The sequence below is a fragment of the Abrus precatorius genome, unplaced genomic scaffold (assembly GCF_003935025.1).
Source record: "Abrus precatorius isolate BTA unplaced genomic scaffold, Abrus_2018 Scaffold10, whole genome shotgun sequence".
Taxonomy (NCBI): domain Eukaryota; kingdom Viridiplantae; phylum Streptophyta; class Magnoliopsida; order Fabales; family Fabaceae; genus Abrus; species Abrus precatorius.
In genome coordinates, this window is record NW_020874292.1 from 24,835,329 (window position 1) to 24,861,398 (window position 26,070).

The 26,070-nt window shown below is 30.5% G+C and overlaps 3 protein-coding genes across 5 annotated transcripts; 2 read left to right on the forward strand and 1 right to left on the reverse strand.

The window, feature by feature from the left end:
• The first annotated feature begins 464 nt into the window (after positions 1-464).
• Positions 465-6,803, forward strand: LOC113852910 (protein MALE DISCOVERER 2-like). The gene is made up of 13 exons (XM_027483309.1): positions 465-878; positions 1,099-1,521; positions 1,632-1,764; positions 1,930-2,001; positions 3,306-3,449; positions 3,922-4,023; positions 4,122-4,183; positions 4,268-4,714; positions 5,128-5,318; positions 5,440-5,572; positions 5,665-5,822; positions 5,906-6,088; positions 6,188-6,803. Exons 2-13 carry the CDS (start codon positions 1,422-1,424, stop codon positions 6,446-6,448), a joined length of 1,986 nt encoding a protein of 661 aa, XP_027339110.1. The 5' UTR covers positions 465-878; positions 1,099-1,421; the 3' UTR covers positions 6,449-6,803.
• A 1,501-nt stretch (positions 6,804-8,304) lies between these two features.
• On the reverse strand, positions 8,305-9,063 carry LOC113852108 (protein DOG1-like 4). The gene has a single exon (XM_027482360.1). It carries the CDS (start codon positions 9,061-9,063, stop codon positions 8,305-8,307), a length of 759 nt encoding a protein of 252 aa, XP_027338161.1.
• Positions 9,064-19,751: 10,688 nt separating this feature from the next.
• On the forward strand, positions 19,752-25,178 carry LOC113871217 (U4/U6.U5 tri-snRNP-associated protein 2-like). Of its 3 annotated transcripts, none has more exons than XM_027508158.1 (10): positions 19,752-19,903; positions 20,176-20,560; positions 20,644-20,888; positions 21,777-21,861; positions 21,962-22,147; positions 22,227-22,394; positions 22,505-22,723; positions 23,950-24,121; positions 24,213-24,384; positions 24,472-25,178. In XM_027508158.1, the coding sequence occupies exons 2-10, from the start codon at positions 20,192-20,194 to the stop codon at positions 24,563-24,565; spliced, it is 1,710 nt and encodes a 569-aa protein (XP_027363959.1). In that variant the 5' UTR covers positions 19,752-19,903; positions 20,176-20,191; the 3' UTR covers positions 24,566-25,178. The 3 variants fall into 3 exon arrangements, with proteins under 3 accessions (XP_027363959.1, XP_027363977.1, XP_027363968.1); XM_027508176.1 differs by having other exon boundaries at positions 19,766-19,903; positions 20,152-20,560; positions 24,472-25,055; XM_027508167.1 differs by having other exon boundaries at positions 19,771-19,898; positions 24,472-25,055.
• Positions 25,179-26,070: the final 892 nt, after the last annotated feature.

The window sequence follows — 26,070 nt, forward strand, 5'->3', positions numbered from 1 at the left end:
TTCATATTAACAATATAATATATTATTTATATCAATAATATATGAAAACGATCTTAATATTTCACAAATTTATCTGTTAGCAAATGACTTTTTAGCGATTAAATGGATAAATATGATTGAAATATGAAAATGTATAAAGTATTACTTTGGGCAGAGAAGAGAGTGGCAGGCATGTGATGGGGGGTGTGGGAATCACGTACACAATCTTACCAAACCGTGGAACATAAAATAGCTGGAACTTGCAGTTTTATAAGCAAGGCAACGGATGTTGTGGAGCCACGCGAACCATAAAGGAGACTTACCTAGTAACAAATAAAAGCGTGTCCTAGTTTGTCGGAAGTGGGGGGCAATGGGACCTACAACTCCTCGAAGAGAATTTGGAAACATTAAAAATAATAATAATAATAAAATTGTGAGAAAAAGCAAAAACTAACGGGAAATTTTTGGTTGGCAAGGCTGGTTGTGGGGGTGATGAGATGAGAGAGAGGGAAGAGGGGGAATGAGAGAGAAACAAAGAAAAATCTAACATCTGGAAAAGAGAGAGAAACCAGAGAGAGAAAAAAACAAAAACAAAAAAACAAAGTGTCTGTGTCTGTCTCACGAGGAAGATGGTCGAAGAGAGGGTCCTCTGAGATCATCCTGAAAAAGGCAGCAATAGAAGAAAAGCCATCAAAATAAGAGAAAAAAAATAAAAATAAATTTAAGGATTTGAATATTTATTTGTTTTGAACTTTTGCTGCCTTTTTGCCTGAGTCTCAAATTACCCCCCCGCCTATCACCCTCCCAGCCAGCGTTGCATTTCCTAATTCCCATGCAAAAGCAGAAATAACTGCAAGAACCAGAGTTGTTTTCTTGCACCCTTTTGTCCCTTCTGCATGGTAATTCACTCGCTCTATCAAAGCTTAATGCTTTCCAATCCACAACCACACCCCACCTTTTTGCTTTTTAATTGTTCATGTTGACACCAAAAAGCTTGCTTGCTGATGGGGTTATTCCATTTATATGTATATAAAAATATTTTTGTTGTTAAGGGGTTGATTGGTTCTTAAGAAATTCATTCATTTTGTTAAATTTTCTGACGGATGCAATTTCTTTCAGCTCCAGCAATTTCTGACGACAATTCCGAAAAAGATATTTTGAGCCGGGTTATGTCTTTGTTGAGCAGAAGCTTGTAACAAGGAGATAACGTTATAAAAAATGAGGGATCCTGATCAGCCCCAAAACCTTCAATCTTCATGCTTTCCGTAGAAATTTAAGTTTTGACTAGTTAGTGAGTTTATTCTGCTTCGTTCGAATAGATTGAAGGTTTTCTGTACAGCACAAACCAGGCAATTTTTTTATTTTGTATCATATAATAGCGTCCTGGATATCAAGGAATAGAAGTACTGCCTCAGTCACATAGCCATTGGGTTCACAAAGAAATGGGATTGAGATGGGACGCATTTGGATTCTGGCTTAGAAGTTTTATTTGCTTGATCTTTGTTTGGGAAATCCAAGTGTGCTGGTCCCTTAATGATGAAGGTGATTTTCATGGATTGCTCTTTTATCGTTCCATTCATAGGAAAGCCTATAATGCATTGTATTGTAATTTGATTTTCTTCTTCTTTTTGCACCTGGAATGGAAAATTCAGGATTGGCTTTGTTGGAGTTCCGGGCAAGAATAACTTCCGATCCCTATCATGCTTTGGAAAATTGGACTCCAAATGATTGTGACCCTTGCAAATGGTTGGGTGTTCATTGTGTAGATGGGAAAGTGCAAATGCTGTAAGTTCCTTTGGTAATTCCTTTGTTATATTAAAATATTTCTGTGATGCAGTCTTATTTCCTATAGGGAAGCCAAAAACTTCTTTTTCTCGATGTTTAAATTAAATGGGCTTCCTGTTATAATTAATGTCCTGTGCTGAATCCTATGGCTTTCTGTTCTTGTAGTGAGCTAAACGGGCTATCTCTGGAAGGGACAATTGCTCCTGATCTTGGGAAACTTAATCACCTAAAATCTGTGTAAGAAATCATAGTATTCCTGTGTAACTTTTTATTATTATTATTATTATTCATGGTTTTTCTTTTCATTAGATATCAAAATAGATCTTATGCTTGCTGGGTCATTAACCGGGAGATCCAAAATGCACTCATTCTTGAATTCCCAACCAACCATGATTGGTATTCATCTAATATGAATATGACATAATCTGAGAGCTATATAATATCAATTTTTCTAACGCGTGTCTAAAGACGCGTTAAGAAGCCATGTATAGTAAGGTTTTATTGAAAATCACTTGATATCGTAAGATATACTGTAATTTCTAATAAAAACTTTAAATTATTATTTTCTTATCATCGGAAAAACTGATATAATATATGGATATGGCGTACAGACATATGTTTCTTCTGAAGTTCAGATAATAATCATGATATGCATTGTTCTGTCTGGCACATTCCTATTTTCCTTTCATAATGTGATATTCTTTCCATCACCTTCATTTAAACTGAAAAAATCGTTCAGCTTTGGACTCTGCAATACTTTTAGAAAGATTGAATACCCCGCGTGAATCTGATTACATAATTTACATGGATTACCGTCAATGTCAAGAAACTAATTTTTTTTGGTCGACCAAACACTAGTTCTAATAGAAAATCAGAATGTACTGTCACTATTATTAGTCCCTTTAACAAGATGATGAAGGAGTGATTTTGCATGATCCACTGGGCTATAAGCCTATAATTACCAAATTTTGATACTTGCAAGCAAGTCTTTCTAGTGCTTGTATAATTTTCCTAGTCCTTAATCATGCTTTGCCTTCAGTTCCTGGCATCTGGAAGTGGAATGCTCTCTATGTAGTGCCGCAGTTTAGCACTTAACACATTTGATTGGTGCAGATTGGTTGCAATAATTTTTATTGGTCATTTTTTCTTTCTTTACTCTATTTTACCTTCCCTCTTCAATATTGTTATGTGATGTCATTTTCCAAGCCTGCATATAACATTTCTTTTTCTCCTCCAAACATGCTAAAAACTTATGTACCTACATCTTCTGAGTTTTCAACTCTAAAAAAATACAATTATTTTGCTCTCCTAGATTAGTTTATATTGTTACTGTCATGATGATATGTAATTTGAAAACAAAAGAAGTCGCTGAAGGTTACTTGTTTTTGTTGGACAGATGATTATGTAGCCTCTCTCTTTAATTAGTTTAGTTCCTTATATGATATCACACCATATTGATGTTAATAACCTTGTCAAATATATCTAACTAAATATTTTACTATTTTTCTGATTTGGATAAGCTCGCTGTTTCTTTAAATTAGTGTGTTATGCAAGAATAACTTTTCTGGTGCCATTCCCAAAGAACTTGGAGATCTCACCAAGCTAGAATTATTGGACTTAAGAGAGAATAAATTGTCAGGAAATATCCCAGAAGAAATTGGCAAGATGATACAGCTAAAACACTTGTGAGTTAACTCTATATTTTATGTGTCTGTTTTATTAGATTTCTAGTACTCTTCAATGAAATTTTATTTTACCTTAGGTTGCTTTGTGACAATAAAATTGAAGGCAGTGATTCTCAAGATCAAGGAAAATTTAGATTTCCTTCTGAATCTCTAGTTGTTGAAAATTGTTCATCATGTTTGACAACTTTATTTCCCCGCATCAATAGAAAGTTTGGACACTGGTAAGCATGTCTTCATTTTTTTTTCTCCCTGACCAAGTGACCTTAGTAGGGCCATTGCATGGTTTCCTTCCATCTATATCAGTATAGTAGAGGGAAGTCACTGAGAGATAAGAACCGTTGTTTCTTATAAATCTTGCTCTTTTGCAGAACCTAACAATCTCATTCCATGGGATAATATTCATTTCCTATTGTTGCATTATTTTTATTTTTAGTTTGTAACTTTCTGGTGTTTTGATGGACGGCATGTGCAGTGTGTGGCAAGGCAAATTCAAGCAAAGGATCAAATCAGATTCATTGACAATTTCAATCAAAGAAGCACTTATGAAATACCTCAATGCCTTTGAGCTGCCACTGTGTGTAGATAACTTTTGGCCCTATCTTAACCTCAATATACACATATATTTTGTTCTTTCATCATATTCAACTCAAGTAAATTGTTTGATCTTTATAGATTCAAGCTAGAAAAGCCTGCCCTTAGTGGGCATGAAGAGAATCACTACGACCTTCTGCCCAGTGAGTGAAGAACCTTAACTAAATTGAGAAACTGATAACATTGTGCTTCTGATTGACATTCAAAACATTTATTGTTTCATGTAGGTTCCAATGAGCCAAAGATTGCCAAGAATGCGCAAAATCTTGTCAATTCTTCACGTCGTAGGTTACTTGAACAGTCCAGTAACCTTGCAGCTGCACCTTTTACTGGTGGACCAACTATAGAGTTCAGCACTGTTCCAACTACCCTGAGTAGTGGAGCCTTACCAGCTGTGCCAGATGCCAATAAGAAACAGAATCAGCCACCTGCACCCGATCATTCACCTCCTGAATCTCCTCATGATGCTTCTGATGCAAAACAAACAAGTCAACACCCTTCATCTAATGGTGCTTCTGGAAGGTTGTGGAAGTATATAATTATTATTGTTGTTGTAGTTGTGGTGGTCATTGTTATCATAATTCTTCTTTGCATTTGGCGAAAACGAGCTGCAAAAGTAATTACCCCTTGGAAGACAGGAATAAGTGGACAGTTGCAGAAAGCATTTATAACAGGTACTATATAGTTAGTTCTAATAATAAGTTAATACAAACCAGATCTTTTTCATTGAGCTGCAGACAAATGTTAAGTTATTAGCTCTTGTTTGGGTATATAACACAACTAAAGTGTTCAGTCAATAAGTTCTTTTTATATGACGAGTTATGCCATAAATTTGACTATGGAAGTTATTAGAATAAGCTAAAAAAGTTTATTTTGAAAATCTATACAAAGAAATCTATTAAAATAAGCTAAAAAAATCCTATGAGAGTTTAGGATATACAAGAGTAAACTATTTTCATGTGTTAATTTAAATTGCCAAAGTAATTGTCATGTGTACGCGGGGATTTTGGAAGATGCCAATGTTAAGGTTTAATGAATTTCCATTTCCAAATGTGCCAATAGTGTCGCGTGTTCTTATGGAATGTAGGTGTCCCCAAGTTGAATCGAGCCGAACTAGAGACAGCCTGTGAGGATTTCAGCAATATCATTATTACTTTTGAAGGATGCATCATCTACAAAGGAACACTGTCCAGTGGAGTCGAGATTGCTGTTGTTTCTACCGTCATTACTTCTTCCCAAGATTGGTCAAAGAGCATGGAAATGAAATATCGGAGAAAGGTTTTATCCTTCTACAGTCAATAGAAAGAAAAACCATTGCATTAACATCCCCAATGTAATTTTGAGAATGATTCAATTCTTGAACTTTTCTTTTGCTAATTTTGTCTCTTGTGTGCTTCAGATTGATACTTTGTCCCGCATAAACCATAAAAACTTTATTAATCTTATTGGTTACTGTGAGGAAGAAGAACCATTCACAAGGATGTTGGTATTTGAGTATGCTCCAAATGGAAACCTATTTGAGCATCTGCATGGTAATACTCTTTTAGTTGTATTCTTGCTCATCTATGTTCTTGGAACTAAAGGCAAAGTTATTTATATTATTACATATGCTTCTTTTTTACAGTAGAGGAAATGGAACGTCTTGATTGGAGTGAAAGGATAAGAATTATCATGGGCACTGCTTACTGTCTTCAATACATGCACCATGATCTGAATCCACCAATAGCTCATGGGGACCTTAATTCGAATATGATCTTTCTAACAGATGACTTTGCAGCTAAGGTACATATTTCTCTTATATCTTCTTGTTTGCTTTTGTTATATGTTAGCCACCAAATAACCTCTCCATTCCATTGTTCTTTCAGCTTGCAGAGGTTACTTTTAGAAGTATTGTAACACCAGCTAAGACAAGTGGAGGTGATTCAAAGAAAATTGAGTTATCAACTCAGGAAAATATTGAAAGCAATGTCTATAAATTTGGAATATTGTTGCTTGAAGTCATCTCAGGGAAATTGCCTTCCTCTGAAGAAGGCAACCTAGTGAACTGGGTAAGTTTGAATCACATTTCCCTAGTGATATTAGTTTTAATGCAATTCATAATATGTATATATATTTGTTTACTTAATAAATTGTCATAAACTTCTTAGGCTGCTGAGTACTTAAGTGACAAGAAAAGTATCAGCTGTATGATCGATCCCACCTTGGAGTCTTTCAAGGACAATGAACTTGATGTGATCTGTGAGGTGATCAAAGACTGTATTCAACCTGATCCAAAGTTAAGACCAACAATGAGGGACATAACTACAAAATTGAGGGAAGTGATTGGTGTGTCACCAGATCAAGCTGTCCCAAGACTTTCTCCACTATGGTGGGCTGAACTGGAAATATTGTCAGTGGAGGCAACTTAAGTTTTATATGACTCTCTTCTGTGTGTTAAAGTCTCTCTCACTAACCTCTATCAGGCTCCCACAGTGGAAGTTGTGAAATTTGCTACTCAAAAATTCTTTTCTTCCTTCATCTTCCTTGTTCTTTTGTAAGTCTTCATCATTGATACCTTAGCTATTCACGTCCCAATGAAAGTGTGTTATTTGTTGTTTTGCAAGAGGGGTGTTGTAGATTGTATTTTTGTTCAAGTTGGGGATGTCAAAATTCTAACTTGATGTTGGGATGTCGGTCCCAATGAACATGCAACATTATATAGGTCTTATTGAATTGTTAAAGGCTAATGTTTCTTGGAGAAAATAAAAAGCTCAGTTCACAGTTGAAAAATATGGACGATTGATGAAAGAAAATATTTTTTAAATATCACTTGTTATATATATTTTGTTTTTTTTCATATTTTTTCCTTGTTTATGTTTTGTCTCCCTACCATTCATCTCAAAACCATGTAAAGTGGTGAGAGAATCATTGTTCTTTATCAAAATTATCCAAAATAGCAGAGTAACGATGCGTTTGTATATGATGTCAAATAAAAAAAACTAAGATAGGAAAAATACAAATAAAAGATGCAATAAAAAATATTAATTTGATGGATAAATATAACAAAAGGAAAAGAAAATAAAATTATCTTTACGGTTTGGAATAAATGGAATAAATAAAGGATATAATTTTTTTATAATATTAAAATATAAATTTTATATTGTTTTCAATATAAAAATATTTATTATTTTTATGCTATAAAAATAGTTATTTATTTAATAACTAAAACTAAACAACAAAACACAAGCCCCTTTCCCTTATTTTTCTTTTCTCTCTTATTTATATTTATTCCAATAATAAAAAAATTTATTCAAATAATAAAAAAATAATATCTCTTTTCTTTCTTATTTTTTCTCTTTATTTATATCCAACAAAACCTATTATAAAACGAAAGTGAAAAAGAAAAAGAATTAAAATAATAAATTTATCTATGTATTTACTTACTTCTCTATCTTTTATAATAAAAATATAAAAGTATTTCATATGATATTCTTTTTAAATAAAAAAACAAAGATTTATTTATTATCTTTTCTTTCCATTTTATTTTCCTTCTTTTTTATCTGAACAAAGCATGAATGACATCAGAAGCTAACATCATTTTTTCAGGGGAAACTCTTTTAAACGTCACTTTCTCGTGAATCCTATAGACAAGCCGAAGCATGGCAGGGACTTAATTTAACTCTTGAAACTGAAGAACACCTGGTTCTGTTCTGTCATGTTTCTGATTGTCCATGTTCGCGTTGGCGTGGCCGCTGAAACATGCACCACCTCAAGACATTGCGGTTTGTTTGTGCACCCCATCATTATTTCTGAAATAAACAATACAAAATACTCTCATGACACCCTCCTTCTTGTCTGTCAAGGTTCGAGAGATTGTTGATGATTACCAATGTACGAATGTCTACTCTGTAACATCCTAAGATGCAGTTCATTTATTTTAATATTCTAACATAAATTGCTTATTTTGTATTATAAAAACTTCATACTAACGCTTAATAAATATTTACCTATACATATAATTTACAATAAAATACAACATAACCGTTTGATTTATGTACCCGAATTGGTGGAAAAAGTGATTGATTGCTAACTGTTGTCATTATCTACTTTGAATTATAAGCAGGCAACTTTCATTCTTTGTTTTACAGGAAAGTAATCATATCATATATTCATCAACCATTTCTTTCCTCTTCTTACATTGCATAAACTGAACAACTTAATTAACTAAGCCTAAAGTTGTATACAGTTTATTTATTTATTTATTTATTTTGGCAAGCAACTTGAATCACTTGTAGTCATTCACATTGAGTGTGGACCCAGCGAGGTCCCTCTTCTTCCCCCACTGCCTGAGGCGTAGCTGCATAGCTATATTTGCAGCAAGGAACTCCACGCACTGCATTGGGGTAAGCAGATCCAACACCCCTTTGAGTGTCTTGAGTCTGACACAATCAGAAGCCTTCATGACCCTCTCCAAACCTGCAAGAACACCCTTCATGGCCACTTCTACAACCCCATCAACATTTGCCGCCACAACATCAGCACCACCATTCCTTACTCGGCTATAAAGCTTAGCCAACTCCACAATCTTGCGATCAGCCATGGCCACTTGCTGTCTCTCCATCTCCCTCTCCACCTTCTCCTCCTCCATCCTTATCCTCATTCTGAGCTCCTCCGTCTTCCTTTGCTGCTCCTCATTCATGTCAAATACGTTGCACTCCTCTCTTGGCTTCTTGAGAGTCTCAAGAAGCCTGAACACAATGGAGGGCTTCCACCCTGTGATCCAGAGGTAAGCATTCTCCAAAGGGCTCAACCAAACGGGAGAGAAGAAGACAAGAACGTCTTCATGTGCGGCAGCCCATTTCACAGTGTAGTATTCCTTCAAATGGGAGGTGACTTTGGAGACCAGTGCTTGCAACTCTTGCTCAGTCTTCACCACATGGTTTCTCTGCTTGGACACCTCTAGAAGCTGGTGAAGAATCTCTTCCAGCTTCCAAATCCACTTCTCGTAAAATTCGGAGAATCTCTCAACCACAGGGTTCTTCATTGCAGCTGGAGAGAAGAGAAGAGAAGAGAGTGTGTGAATGGGTGTCTGTGTGAGTGAGTGTTATAAAGGGATAAAGGAGGTGGAGAAAGGTGACCACATGGAAAGAGGAGGGGAAGACACGGTAGGAAACAGTAAATAGTGTGAAAGGTTAATTGGGTGCATGGCTTGGCTTACACGCAGCAATTGTGTTTGACGCTTTGCAAAGAGGGAGAGGGAGAAGGGATGTAGCAGCTTTCTTTCTCTCACATTTTTTGGACCTTTGACTGTGTTGAAGGGGCGTGACATAAATTAGCAACACCTGAAGGAGGGACAAGACGTGTCCTTGTGGGAGGGATTTAGGATTCAACGTGGAGTGGAATTAGGATCCTTTCTCTTCTCTTTAGACCACTGTTGCCAACTGCATACTGCAGGCCACACCCTTCAGCTCACTCCTTTTTTGTTTTCCTCATTGTTAGCATTCTCATCTTAATTGTTTCTGCAATCACCTATACAACGGCTATTCAGCCTACAAAACAATTTCAGATTTTAAGCCTTAACTATCATTACTGAGGTTAAACTGTCTTCTAACTAACATTGCATTATCTCTTAGTTACCAGTTTATTTAATTAAGTGATTTAGAGTATTTACTGTCATATTAATGTAATCATCATATAATTTTTTTAATTAACAATGGCAATTTTTTTAATTATAATTTAAAAAAACATCTTTTGTTATTTTTTAAAATTCTAAATATTGTCATATTATTGAATAATATAAAACAAGTATCCTATAAATATTTTTAATTTTTAATTTAAACACAATAAATCTTAACATTTTGTATAAAATGAAACTTAGATTAAGTTCTAAATCACACTTTAAGTTTGAAACTTATAATTTTTTATTTAATTAAAATAATATTTTTAATATAATTTTATCATATTGTAGTAATTTTATATACAGCTCTCAAGATTATTTAAATAAAAATATTTTACAATATAACAAATAATAATAATAATAATAATATAATTTATTTTAATTACATACTTTAAAGATATATAAACTGTTATTAAAAAAAACATTTAAAAATAAATGCCATTTGAAGTTGCTCAGAGCCAGCGGCTCTGAACCAATGCCCGAAAGCGGCAATTTTTGGTGACTTTCGCGGGCCCATTGTCAGTCTTTCCGTGTACTTTTCCGACGATTCCGCCGCATGTATATCTTTATTTAATTTCTTAAAAAATATATTATTTTAAAATTTTTATTATTATATTATTTATTTTAATCTATTTTTTCAGTTTTTATGTAAAAAGTATTATATACATTTATTTTTATATATATTAATATAATATTTATTTTAATTAAAATGATTTTAAATAAATATATTCTTACAAACTTTTCTTTATCTCGTTTATTATATAATTTATTCTGCATTTAACATTAATTTTTTAATTTAATTTTCATTTAAATTTTTTTATAAATCATGTTTGAATTTTAAAATTTTATCTCTTTAAATTAATTTTATTTAAGAAATAAATTATTTCGTATTCATAATACAGATATTTACTATTTTTAAAATTTGTTAAACTAATTAAATTTTAAGAAATTATGAAATATTCTTTAATTTTTGTTAAAATTTATTTTAATTTAATAATATTCAGGATTATGTTAAAAAAATCATTATTTTATTTTTAAAATGGTACAAATAAAAAAATTTATATTGCATAAATATTGCACATATAATTTTTAAATTTAAATAAAAATTATAAATAAAAGTTATAGAGAATAGTCAATTTTCCTAATAAATGATGAATATTTTATTTTGTTAAGTATGAGTAAATTTTAAATAATTTTTTATAATTAAGAAATAAATTATAAAAAAATTACTAAAATCGAGACACATGATTTTTTATTGACGTGTGTAAAAAAGATATAGTTTTAGAATACATTTTAAGTTAAAATTAAAATAATAATAGTAATAAAAAATTAATAATAATAATAAATAATTTTATTAAAATTTCATTAATTTTTTAAAATAAAAATAGCTTTTATTTAAACTTATTGCGCTGGTTTGTGAGAGTGGGCGGCTGTGAAATAATTTATTCATAGTTTTATCTTTTTCTTCATGACAACTTCTCTTTTCTCGTTTCTTCATTTCACACTTACTGATTATCGGTTTCTTATTTTTTTTATAGACAAAACAAATATTATTAAAAAGAGTTCAAGGGAAACTCTAAACCCATATACACAAAAAAATTACTTATTCAGAGAAATAAAAAGCAAAAATATACTTATACAAAATTAAGACAGATTCAATTTTGTGTGTTCAAATATCAATCAGCTAACATAATAGTTTCTTCCTTACTAACAAGTGATAGTCATTTTAAGGATCTCAGAATAATAGAATCTATGACCTCCCTCTCATCCAAAACACCATTGAAAAATACAATTCTATTTCTATGCAACCACAAAGACCACACTGTACTTATCCAAACAATTAATAAGCATGTTCCTTCTCTTTTACTACAGCCAACACCAATCCAAGAAAGCAAGTGAATCGATAAATCTGAAGGCAAAACTAGTGAGAATCTAAGCTAACGCGCAGTAAAGTACCAGATTTGAGATGAAACTGAGTACGTTAAAAATAAATGAGTTCAAAGTTCCTCCAAATCATGACAGAAGCAACAAGTTGTATCATCAATTTAAAAACCACGATCAATTAGTAAACCTTTACAAGGAAGTGCATTCAACAACAATTGCTAAGAAAAAAACTAGACACTTAAGAGGGACATTCCCTCTCCATAGCCTTTGCAAGGCATCTACCGTACACTGATTTACACTATTAGGACCACCAAAAGGTTCAAATAGCCATGAATACGCAGATTTCACTGAATAACAACCTGAAGAATCTGCTCTCCATACCCATTTATCTTCTTGTAGTAACTTAATAGAAACTCCATCCACAAGCTCCAACAAAAGATTAAAGCTCAAGATCTCATATTGAAAGAGTCCTCTTCGCCAACTAACATCCCAAACACACCTAGTGCCATCATGAAAACCATTCTCCAATACACATGATTCAACATTCCTTGCCACCACAAATAATTGCGAAAATGCTTCACACAATCGCACCCCGCCTACCCACTTATCTCTCCAAAAAAGAGTATGTAAAGCTGCACCCACACTTCTATCAAACTTCTCATCCAGCCATGAATTCCCTTGATGAATAACCTCCAGCAAATCACGTCACTACAAAGAACATCTGTTGTGAACTGATGAACGCTGAATAGAAGAAGTTAATCTTCCATATCTAGATTCTAACACCCGCACCCACAATGAACTAGAATAGTTAACACCTCGCCACAACCATTTACCAAGAAGCGCCCAATTAAACCACTGCACATTCCTAATGCCCAAGCCACAATTCTTCCGCGATCTAATACCATTTTTCATTTCACCCAGGGAATTTTAGATCCATTCTTAACACCCTTCTATAAAAAATTTCGTTGAATAGTGACAATCTCCTTTATTACCGACTTCGGCACCTTAAAAAAGGATAACGAGTGCAGTGGCATAGAATTAAGAACAACATTAATCAAAGTCACCCTATCTCCAATCGATAAATACTTATGCTTCCATGACGCTAACCGCTTTTTAAGAGACTCTAACACACCCTTCCATGCACTAGGCTTTCTCGTGTTAACACCTAACTGTAACCCGAGATACTTTAATGGAAAACTACCAATCTTACAATGTAGGAACTCCGCAGCCAAGTTTTCAAAGTCATCACCAGTGTTAATCCCCAATACAAAAGATTTATGAAAGTTAATTTTCATACCTGACATTAATTCAAAGCTACACAATACTGCTTTCAAAGTCCACAAATTATGCACCGAAGCCTCTCCCATAATCAATGTGTCATCCGCAAACTGTAGCAAAGAAATATCTGGTCCCCCTACCCCAATCTTCACACCAGAGAACAACCCACAAGTCACTGCCTTCCGCATAAGAACTCCTAACTCTTTCGCTGCCACAAGAAAAAGAAAAGGGGCAAGAGGATCCCCTGTTTTAGGCCCCGCTCAATATGAACCTCCAATGTAGGACAACCATTAATCAAAGCTGATAGGCTTCTCCCCCCCCCCCCACACACACAAGCTTCCATCCAACTGACCCATTTGTCTGAAAATCCAAAGCTACGTAACATAAACAAAAGATATCCCTACTCTACCGAATCATACGCCTTCTCATAATCAAATTTTAACACAAAACACCTCTTGTTATACCTTCGCACATTTATTTTTGTCACAAACTTAACCAGAAAAATTAATAGCCCACACATGTCTCGAACCTGTGACCTTCGTGTTATTAGCATGAGATTATCGGTTTCTTATAATTTCTCTTGTCCTCCTTTTTTGAAGGACATAATAATTCAAAAATAATTAAAGTTTTTATTTTTATAGTTAACATGCTATATGATTTTGTATGCATTGAATATTTTAATTGATTTTAATTTTTTTAAAATATATAATTTTAATTTTAATATAAAAATTTATTTTTTATTTTAGTTTTATTTAATATAATAAAATATGTATTATTAATCATTAAAATATATGTATAATTTATAAATTTTAAAAACAATTTTTTTAGAAATTTTATTTTAATTTAACAGTGTACAAAAAATTAACAGTTATTTAAATTCCTTCACTTAACATAACACAGGTTTTTGTTTAAGTTAAGTATATAAAGTGCAAATCCTTTTTATTACCCCTACCAATTTGGTTGATTTAACAGTGTAGGGTTTTTTTAAATTCTAATGATAAAAAATATTTATAAATATACTTTTCATCACATTATTAATATGTTTTTATTAATAATTAAATCTTCTTAGACTTATGTATAAATTGAATTAATAAATTTATATAGAAATATAAATAAATAAAGTTAGGTGAGTTTATGTAAAGTCTAAATTTAACTTATTTTTAAAAGTTAAGTGTGACTTATATTGGATTTTAACTTCTCTTTTAAGTTTCTTTTAGAAGCTGTCAAAAGTATATTTTTTTATCATTAAAAAGAGTTTGTTAATTATGTAAATTTAAAACTATTTTATATTATATTTTTTGGATTTAAAATTAGACTTAATTATATTTTTTTTATGTTAATATTTCAGCATTTTGTGATAAATTCTTCTAAATTTTGTTTAGAATTTAGTTTATAAAAAGTTAAGAAATTAATATTAAATTCTTGTTGTCAACTCTCTTTTATTAAATATTGAACTAATTGACAAAAAATTAGCTCAATACTCTCGCATAACATGATACGTTATTTAATTTATAATATTTTATTATTTAAAATTAATATTTAAAAAAAAATTCTTAAACACATTTTTAATATTAGTCTTATGGACTCAAATTCTCATCTGACACCTCACTTCCTAGCCCTAGTCCCAACCCACTCCCATCCCTCCTTTTCACCACTTCACAACTCCACATATATTATACTATCTATTTACAACATTCTTTGTTTTCAATAACTTGCACAAACTTCTTTCATTACCTTGCACCAATTAAAATCTAAAAACATACAAACATAACAACTAATAAAATTTCACATAAATGCTTGAGATATAACATACAAACATGTAGATATAATAATAATAACAAGAAAAAAAGTAACAAGTGTGCGCGTAGAAGAAGAAAAAAACTCAAAATCTACAAGCGGAGGAATGTATAGAGTTGAAGGTAGAGGTGTGTGGTGGGGGAAAGTGTGGGGTGGGAGAGTGGGAAAAGGAAAAATGAGGGATTAAAGTTGGGGAGGGAGAGGGAGAAGGGGTGAGAGGGGTTATAGGAAAGAGAAGGAGAATAGTAGATAGGGATAGAAATAGGTCAGATTATTTGATAGGGACCTATGACTTAACCTTTTTAAAGCTTAGTTCAGCTTAATATGTTTAATTAATAGGCTTAATTTAAGTTTTTTAAAAATTTTAATTAATTAAATATGTCAAGCTTGAGCTTAAGAAAAAACTTATTAGGATTATCTATTTAAAACTTATAAAATTTATAATTATATATTAAATAATTTTATATAAAAATTATAATATAATAATATATTAAATAAATTAAATTTTAAAATAAATAAAATCTTAAATTAAAATTTTTAATCTTTTTCATTAGAGTTGAAAAGTATCTCTACTACATACTTTTTAAGAGAGGAAGCCTTTCTTGCTAGAGTCTCTTGCATATATCTTATAAATATAACGCTAATTTACATTTGCGATGTCTCAATTACATTTATCGTTGGTTCATCTCATCTCCTTCATTATCTTCTTGTACACTTATTTATATTATATCATATGTAACTCTTTTTCTTTATTAAGTAGGTCAATAAAAAAGCTAATAAGTCAATGTAGGCTTTTAAAAAGGCTAAATTAAACTTAAAAAAAAGTATATGATAGATAATAGACTAGACTTAAGTTTTAAAAATTGTTAAATAAGTCAGACCTATTTATATAAAACATATAGAAAACTTTTTTTTTGTAAATATAAAAAATGTATTCAAAAACTTATTTGTAAATATTAATTTTAAATAATAAAATATTATAAAATTAAATAACATGACACGTGAAAGTGTTGAGCTGATTTTCTATCAATCAGCTCACCATTTAACATAAAGAAGTTGATGACAGAGACTAAATTATAATTTCTTAACTTTTAAGGGACTAAATCTTAATAAAAAGATTTTATAAGAACTTATCAGACAATACTCAATATTTATAAAGATAGAAAACATAGGTAAACTATAAAAATATTGATGAAGCTATTGATGTCACAACTCAAATTGAGCTTTCAACCAATTCATATGCTAAGTTTTTTAAAAATTTCACACAACTTAACAAGCTTATTTGGAAGTAATATATGAAATGACAATTTTTTTTTTCTGAATAAGAAATACGATAAATTTGTTAATATTTCAATAAAGTTTTCTCTATTTCATAATTTTAAAACAAGATAATCGTTAAGAGTTAGTCTATAATTCAACTATAATAAGTAGAATTCAATATGTTTGTAATATTAATACTAAAACATGTATTACATAGCCAAGATAATATTTAACTCCTTGATTAGTTACATAAAATCTAAAATATAATGAAAGCAAAATAGAATAAAATCGTCAAAATAATGAGAGCCTATCAATGAAGATTTTCTTGAGATACATTAATGTTTCTTGTAATTCACAATTGTTCTATCTAATAATATAAAAATAATAAATAAATAAGAATAAGTCACAAAAATTCAATAAAAAAAATATAACACATGATTAGTTTTGACTTTAGAATTTACTTAAAAAGCCTATTTAAAACAAAAATTCATTAGCTCTCTAAAAAGTTTGATAACAAATTAAAAGTTTACAAATTTACACAGTTAAATAAAAATGTTCTTTCAATCTCAGTTATTATATTGAAGTATGTATATTCATAAAAATTAAATAATAATTTCTTAAATAAAAGATATAAATAATACTATGCAAGTCACTTATTAAAAAATTAAAATGCAAGACAACTTCACTTAGTTGATAACTCTTTTATTTGAAGGACAACATTTTTTTTAGGGATAACTTTATGTAACGAAAGTTATCTTTTTCATACATTATACCATGATTTATTTAAACAAGGATAACTCCACCTTATTAAATTTTTTGTGCCCTAATGACTTCATCTAATTTGTAATTTTTTCTTTTTATAATGTAATTTTCGGCATTAGATTGTTGTTTCCATTAACAATTATGAAGATCTAATATAGATTCTCAAAAAAAAAAAAATATTACTCAGTAAAAATTGTTCTAATACATAAATCAATTTTATTTTAATAATAAAAATCTCAATACATACGTTTTATAAATAAATATTATTAAAGAAAGCTAAAATAATTATTTCTGTCACATTTTACCAAACTCACGTAATTAAACATAATACTTATAACAATAGGTCTTCATATGATTAAAGAATAAATTTAAAACTTTTTTTAAATAAATAATTTATGAAAAATATTACATGATAAATAATATAAATATTAATTATTGAGTAATGAAAAATTACTAAATCATTTTTAATAATTATTTTGGAACTATAAAATAGCTAGTGACCAAATTTAGATACAAATAGCATTTAACAAAGTTTTAGAAAAGTATTTAGATTTAAATTTGTACTTAAAAACTTAAAATATCTCTTTCCTACAAATAAAATATGCAAATAACTAATTTCTATTATATTTCAAGGATGTAAACATACTTTAAAAATTTTAAAATATTTTTTTTTTTCAATGGATGATATATATGTTTTTTTAGAGTAATACCTTTATCTCAAAAGACTATTTATGTTAAAGAGAAAAATAAAGAAGTTGTATTATTTTTTAAGAATGTAAAAAACTAAATTAGAAAAAGTAGATACTTAAGAAAGAATAAGAAGAACAAAATTAATAAAAATAAAACAAGAAACAATGCTAGCAAGATACTATTTAATAATTTTTTATTATTATTGATAAAAATTTATTAAAAAATTTAAAAATATGACAAGAAATCATTAGTTTAGAAGTAAAAAAAGTAAGATTTATATAATTTTAATAAATTTTAAATAATAACAATAATATGTTACAAAGAGAAAACAAGAAGAAAGGGAGAAAGCATGTGTGAATTGTAAGGGATAAAAATGAGGAATAAAACCATTTTTATATGGTTTCTCTCTCTCTCTCTCTTTTTTTAATCATGAATGGTGTGTTTTAATTAAAATAAACTAACTCAACTTAACTATAATATTTTAACTTATTAACTTTGAAAATTAAAATTTAAACAACATTTTATATTTAATATATTATTTTATTTTAATTTTTTAACAATAAATTAAGAAATGAATGTTGACTTAACTTATTATAATTTGGCGTGTACTAATTGCAAGTTAGATATATTAGTTGAGAATGTAAACCTTGAATCCTAGAGTGGAGGGCTTATTAAATAAAAGATAGTAAATGTTTATAAATTTTTTGTTATCATCTTAAATCTTAAATATAATAAATGTTATATTTTTAATAAGAAATTATAAGTACTTAATAAAACATGATGAGTAACTTGACCTTGCTTGTAAATTGTAATCCATGATGAGTAAAAATCATGATCCATTTCATAACTATAGACTCAAGTATGCAGACCAATATTTAAATAAATTAACAAATATATAACCTTATAATATTATAATTAAAAATATAATATAACAACTATTGTTATATTTCGGTAAGGAACCCTATTTTGAATTGGATTTATTATTTATTTTTGCCATTTATGAACGACACGTGTTAAAAAATTATTTATTTTAACATATTAAAAATCTATTTTATTGTCAGATGAAAATGATAAAATAAAATAAAATAGTTTATCTTATCTTATTCTATAATAATTTATTCTTTTAACTTATTTTAATTTATTATTCTAGTTCAATTTTTTCCGCTAAGGTGATAAAATATTAAAATATAGTAAATTTTTTGATCATTTTTTACTCATATTTTATATATTTTTAAAATTTTATAATAAATAATTATTTAAGGAATATAATTTTAATAATTTTTATAAAAAATATGTATATATTTTTAATAAAAATCAGTTTAAGAAAAGAATATATATATATATATATATATATATATAAATCTATAAAAAAATTGTTAACAAAAGTATATATTTTTAGAAAACTTATAAGAAAATATTTTGACCATTTTTATAAAATATAACTTTTATTTTTTATAATTTTTTGTTTTAATTTTTCTTACTTAAAAATAAAATTTAATTGTAAAAATATTAAATAAAATTATTATAATTTAATATAATGTGAACATAAAAAATATTTTTATTTTTAATATATATATATATATATATATATATATTTAAAAGTCAAAGATTTAAATTTAAATATATTTTTAAAAATATATATTAGTTTTTATAAAAGAGTAATTTTATCATTTTATCATTGTTATATATATATATATATATATATATATATATAGTTAATTGTTAATTTTTATATAATTAATATAAAAATTACATTCGTAATATATTTTACATTGTTGATTAAATAATAATGTATAGATATAATAAATATCGTATAAGAAATATTCAATATATCATCACAAGTCACACAATAGTCTAAATTATGAATAATTAATTAAAATATTTGAAGGGTTTCAAAAGTACCAATACGTTTTCATACATAATTACAACGACAATTTCCAGTTCTTAATATTTTGAAGTATTTCTTATGAGAAACTCTCTCTTTAATATAAAACATAAAAATTATATAGTAAAAAATAATACTGTATAAAAAAATTAGAGTAAATAAACTTATAAAAAATTTGATATAGTATTTTGTAAAAATCTATTTATATAAATGTAAATAATACACTTTATAAATAAAATTATATACATGTAGATACACTTAGGTAGATGATTTATCTTAAAAATATTTTTTTAATTCAATCTAATTTAATAATGAAAAATAAATAATTTTGATATTTAGTTTATTTAATTTTTACGATTTACAATGGACGCATAGGTTCATTAATGCCCCGGCACTAATGCTTGTTCAACTGTAAAGCCCACGGATGAACGTAAGAAATTGACGAGGCCCATAAAGTGGCCCATTTTCACAAATACTTCTTCTTACTCTAGCGCCTTCGACAACGTCGTTTTGGCTCACTTCAGGGTTCGCCATTTCTTCTCCGAATCAGAACAAGTGTCAGATTCTCTTTCTCGTTCTTCAGTGAAGCTCGCACCTCACTAAATCGTTGACGCCCACAAGCCTAATTGTAGTTCAAGCGTCAACGATTAGGTATTCATACACCTCATAATCTCAATTATCTGCATTTTTTTAGTACTATTTGTGAGTTTTTAGCCACAGCATATTATGCTTGTTTCACTATCCCTTTTAGTAGGTCCCTTTGTTGGATAAGAGAAAATTTTACTTTTTTTTTTTGTTGACTTTCTATTCACCTGTCTTCTTTTTTCTTCCATTCTTTTAGTGTCGGTATTTGTAGGTGATTTGAATTTTAATGTCTTGAATTGCCTTTTATATTGAAGTTTTCTCTGGTATTGAATTGGAAGTGATTTAGGAGAGAGCATGGCATCAAAAAGGGAAAGGGAAAGTGGTGACAGGGTAGATGATGAAGAGGTTGATGTTGAGTCAAAAAGGCAAAGGCTGGATGAGGATCCTTCCCCCTCTCCTCCTCCTGTCTCCATTGCAAATCCTCTTTCTGGTTTGGCCAATAATTATGCTGACATTGATGAGGAGGAAGATTATGATAGAAAGGAAAGGGATGGTGTTAACGAGCGGAGGAATGATGGGTCCCAGCATAATGGGCATGAATATGGAGAGGCCGATGATAGTGGCGACGAAGATGATTCACATGAACAACTATTTGGTGGAAGAAACAGTCGCCAGGTTGAGGTTCGGAAGGACTGTCCTTATCTCGATACTGTTAATAGACAGGTATTTGACTTACCTGGTCCATTGTAGACTAGGGAGTAAGTTGGCTGGCTTTCAGCATATTTGAATTTTGATGATGTGTGCAGGTTTTGGATTTTGATTTTGAGAAGTTCTGTTCTGTCTCCCTGTCAAATTTAAATGTGTATGCATGTTTGGTTTGTGGGAAATATTACCAAGGGAGAGGGAAGAAGTCTCATGCATATACACATAGCCTGGAAGCAGGACACCATGTTTATATCAATCTCCGAACTGAAAAAGTCTACTGTCTTCCTGATGGATATGAAATTAATGATCCTTCATTAGATGACATTCGACATGTCCTAAACCCAAGGTTAGTCTAATTTGTTTATTTGGCTGTGCTGGCTGCAGAGAACTTTCTAGGAATATATTTTTCTTTCTAATATTGTCAGTTAATACGCGGGTCTATATTAATATTTTAATCTTTTGTTCAATGTATGTCATCTGCTAAAAAGAGTTTTTTATGATTTAATTTTACCCATTCTGGAAGCTCAAAATTCTATCCTTGGCACTCCAAAATCAAATATGTGGTTTCACTGAGGCTTGTGGTTGAAGTGGTCATCTGCATACACAAAGTTTGTGAGGGTCTCAGGTCTGGGCCCTGGCTTGGTCAGGCATGACACTGGATCTTTGTTGGTGTTATCTTTAACCTCATCCATTCTACGGTAGGGTTACTGTTGTGACCCTTAAACTTGGACAATTGTCAGACAATGCCTTTGACTGGTAGCCAGGGAGCGCTTCATCCCTACTGTTCTGGCCAACCTTGGGGATTGGAATTGCCTTTTATGTACCCGAAAAAGTGTTTTGCATGAGGAATAATGATTCTATCCTTGTTTATTAGGTCGTCAGTGCTATTCTTTCTCTTCGTTATATATTAATTAGACAAAGACATTTGTTTTATATATTTAGCTTTTTCATGCTTTTGTTTTCTATCTTCTCCCGGTGGATGTGCCAAACTGCTTGTAACATGCTTGTTGGTTGATGCTTATTGGTCGCTTGCTGTCATCATAGAAGACCAAACCTCAACTTTTATCTATTCAGAATCACATTTAAATATTTAAGCTCTAACATTTATTAAATTTCTTTTTATGGTTATCATTTCTGATTCTATGCTCATTTTATGTTGTCATTACCTTGAATTCTTTTAAAGATCAACTACTAAAATATGTCCAAGTGCATTCATATGGTTCTCTATCTGCAGATTTACTGGAAAAGAAGTTGAACAACTTGACAAAAATAAGCAGTGGTCTAGGGCACTTGATGGTTCTAGTTACCTTCCTGGAATGGTATATTTTTCTTGCTTATAAAAATAGAATCTTACATTTTGTTGATTGGCAGTTAGCTGTTTTATGACTTATATTTATCCATTGCACAATAATTTTTCAGGTAGGACTTAACAATATCAAGGAGACTGATTTTGTGAATGTAACAATTCAATCTTTAATGAGAGTTACCCCCTTGAGGAACTTTTTCCTTATCCCTGAAAATTATCAACACTGCAAATCTCCTCTTGTTCATCGATTTGGCGAACTCACTAGGAAGATCTGGCATGCGCGAAACTTTAAAGGACAGGTTTGTTTCTGATACAGTCATTGTAAATCTATTAATTCATATACTCTGGTGGCTTATCTTTTAAGATGCTTGTCCACAGGTCAGTCCACATGAGTTTCTGCAAGCAGTGATGAAAGCCAGTAAAAAACGGTTTCGGATTGGTGTGCAATCTGACCCAGTTGAGTTCATGTCATGGCTTCTTAATACGCTACATGCAGATCTTAAGACTTCAAAGAAGAATACTAGCATAATTTATGAGTGTTTTCAGGTTCTTTCTTTTCCGCTCAAATGTTCTTTTCTTTTGGTTGATGCATTGTTGTTGCTTACTGCAATCATCCACTTAAATTATGTATGTTGTTTATTTTACTGTGCTTGCAGGGTGAACTTGAGGTTGTAAAAGAGATTCCTAACAAAGGGATCACTGACAAGAAAGAAAATAATGAACATCAAAACAATGCTGAGAAACTTTCAGATGGGGTAAATGTGCGATATGCATTTGTCAAAGAAACTTCAAAAATGCCATTTCTAATGTTAGGGTTGGACTTGCCACCACCTCCGCTTTTCAAGGATGTGATGGAAAAAAATATAATACCCCAGGTACTGCCTCACTTAATGTTACTTTGCTTGTTGCATATGAGATGCTGTAGTCTATATATCTTAATGAGGTTCTCGTTCTCTGAAGTTTGGATGTTGTTATTTTGGCTGTAACTGTTATTTGAGAGACATTTAAGAATAGGAAAACTGTGGATATGAATTACTTGATGGACGTCATAAAGCCCAATATTGTCAAAATCAAAATCCTATACAGGATTGGGAGGGGGAGGGGGTATAAGATTGTAAATTGTGAGATTGTGACATTGTAAGATCCTACCAAAAATACAAAATTATACTTAAACATATATATAAGCATAGAAAACAACATAGATAAAGAAATAATCTCTTAATCACACAAAATTTAACTAAACATAAACTTAAAATTAATAAACTTAAGATTCAATAAAATATATAATTAGTCAAATTAGAATAATAAATTTTTTTCATAAGAAATATAAATTCATATATGATTTTAGCTCATTCTCCTCCTCCACAATCCAAATCTTATGTTGCATAGTGACTTGGTTCCAATAAAACCTTTGACGTGAGCGTTTCTTGTTTGGTTAATTTCCACTTGGTTTGATTCTCATCAACATTAGCTCCCAGCTTTGATTGTTTTCTAACTGCAGTAAAAGCATATATACTGTAGCCATTGGCTTCTCATTTGGAAAGATGCCTCCCATGCATTTTTTGTAAACTCTAAAATATAACTGGGAGAGACAAATTACTTAGAGGCTATTTTGTACAACACTAAAATTTCTGCCACAAATACCTCTGTACCTCTCTGTAGTTGAAATTCCCATTTTCTTGTAGGTTTGGTTGATTGCATTCATTTCAGATTTCTGCAAATACCATGGGGTGAATGATTGTGGATAGAATCACTGCTATCTTTTATGTGGGAATAGACAAATTTTGTAGGCTTGTTATTGCTCAAGATTTATGAGTTTAAAATTCACACCCATAATATTTCTCCATATCCCTGTGACATTTTAGTGTAGTCTCTGTATATCTTTTATTTGAATTCTGTGGCTTGGAAATGCCATGAGGTAAAAGTGTTAAATGAAAGTGGTAGAATCCCCGTTGAAGAAAGGATAATTAGTTCATTTTACAGTTCTATGCATGAACTGAGTTTTGTTTTTCAGTTTTCATGGCCTGATGTGATTTTAGCTTTTTATTTTGTTAAGCTCTCTTTCTCTTCCTCATTGCCTGCCGATTATGTTGATTTCTAGGTTCCACTCTTTAATATACTAAAGAAATTTGACGGTGAGACTGTCACAGAGGTGGTCCGTCCTCATATAGCAAGGATGCAGTATCGTGTTACCAGATTGCCGAAGTATCTGATTCTTCACATGCGTCGATTTACTAAGAATAACTTTTTTGTTGAAAAGAATCCTACATTAGGTAAGATTTTATGTTGAAATGAGCTGTATAATATATTCAAGTTGATTTTGGCAAACTTATTTGACCCTAACCCAGTCAATATTTGCTTCAGTCAACTTTCCCGTGAAGAATCTGGAGTTGAAGGATTACATTCCCTTGCCTACTCCAAAAGAAAATGAGAAATTGCGATCTAAATATGATTTAATTGCCAATGTAGTTCATGATGGCAAACCTGGTGAAGGATTTTATAGAGTATTTGTGCAACGCAAATCAGAAGAACTATGGTAAATTCTTTTTGTTGATAAGATAAAATATCATTAGTCTTAATGGATGTTCAACAATGACAAGGACTAACTCTTTGACTTTTGTAGGTATGAGATGCAGGACTTGCACGTCTCTGAAACACTTCCTCATTTGGTTGCTCTTTCAGAAGCTTATACGCAAATATATGAACAGCAGCGGTGAAAGGCTGAGTTTGAATTCTTTTGCCAAGGTACCATAACATGAGGCACATTGTGTGCTGAAGGATTGAGAATGAGACTGAATTCACGCGCACATATAGCAAATTGGTTAACGGGCAGCAACTGAATCTTAGATGTTTTTCTGAAACTAATTCGTGTTTGTGATTACTGAAGCTGTCTAAACACGTAAAATGAACTTCTTTGGTATTCAACTTCGACTAGTTCATATATACAGATGTATTGCATAGCCTCGAGTGACCCAGTTGGATTTATCTTGTACTTTGCTGATGCTATGTCTGAGTAACACATGGGCCGTGATATATCCGCTAAAGTTTATTCCCGATTTAAGTTGCATTGCTTTAACATTTTTCATACCCCTTCAGGAAAGGGTTTAGAAGATATATTGTCTGGTGCATGACATTCTCTTAACAATATACGAGCTAACTATGTAATTTTTATTGTTGTGTAGTGTAAACCTGCAGCCAAAAATTGATGTTAATTGTGTTAGTGGATTGTTAGCACCGTGTACATAGGCTTTGTGATTAGGCGGATACTGTTTCTTATGGCGTTCAGGATCATAATTTTTTCACCCGTGTATTTTATTAATAAAATTTCAATTTGGTCAAACTGTCATAAAGAGATTAAGGCTTTGTTTGAGAGTTAATTTTTGGGAGAAATAAAAAGGAAAGAGAAGACTTATGTAGTTATTCTTATTTAGGAAATTTTAGATGAGAGAGAGGGGGTTTACAAATATTTCAAAACTTTCTTAATCATATGTTTTTAAGTTTTTTTCAATTTGGAGGGTTAATATAAAACTCTTCAAATTAAAAAAATTAAAAACATAGGATTAATAGTTTTAAAGGGTTTATAAAACTTTTTCTTATCTAAAATTTTCTAAACAAGAATAATTTTCACAAAAACTTTTTTTATCTAAAAATCAACTCTCATGTGAAGCTTATGAGTTACTTGTTTTGGCTTGGAAAAATTAAACCTTACTGAAAGAGAAGTTTGGGATTTTTTTCAAAAGAGCTACAACACTGTTATGGCGTGATGCGTAGGAGACCTCTATCATACCTCGCATTGTATGTTTTGTTGCCAATAACTAATATTGATGTTTGAAATTTTTTTTGGTTTTTGGAAATGTTCTTTTTTTATGTTTTATGTTTTAAAAAATCTATACAAAAGCTTTTGAAAATATATATTTTTTGTTGTCGCTGTTTCTTGTGCAAATCTTAAAAATAAAAAGCAAAATAAAACAAGGTGGCAGTTAATAATTAGAAGTGAAAACATAAAATAAAAACAAAAAAATTCTAGAAATCAAATATGTACTTAACGCTTTACATTTTAAATAAATGGTTTTCGATTTCATAGCTGAATGTTGCCAATTGTGTATGTTATCCCTCCTTTGAGTACTTTCCGGAATTACGTCCTGTAATAGAAATTGACGTTAAGAGAAATGATGTGAGATGCATTAGATGTTTCTTTTAAGGATTAAATTTCGATTTTGAC

Excerpts from the sequence above, each read along its gene's own strand:
- LOC113852910 (XM_027483309.1), top strand. The coding sequence starts at position 1,422 with ATGGGATTGAGATGGGACGCATTTGGATTCTGGCTTAGAAGTTTTATT. Across the intron at positions 1,765-1,929 it reads GATGGGAAAGTGCAAATGCT|TGAGCTAAACGGGCTATCTC; the intron begins GTAAGTTCCTTT and ends CTGTTCTTGTAG. Across the intron at positions 3,450-3,921 it reads ATGATACAGCTAAAACACTT|TGTGTGGCAAGGCAAATTCA; the intron begins GTGAGTTAACTC and ends CGGCATGTGCAG.
- LOC113852108 (XM_027482360.1), bottom strand. The coding sequence starts at position 9,063 with ATGAAGAACCCTGTGGTTGAGAGATTCTCCGAATTTTACGAGAAGTGG.
- LOC113871217 (XM_027508158.1), top strand. The coding sequence starts at position 20,192 with ATGGCATCAAAAAGGGAAAGGGAAAGTGGTGACAGGGTAGATGATGAA. Across the intron at positions 20,889-21,776 it reads CGACATGTCCTAAACCCAAG|ATTTACTGGAAAAGAAGTTG; the intron begins GTTAGTCTAATT and ends CTCTATCTGCAG. Across the intron at positions 22,148-22,226 it reads CGCGAAACTTTAAAGGACAG|GTCAGTCCACATGAGTTTCT; the intron begins GTTTGTTTCTGA and ends GCTTGTCCACAG.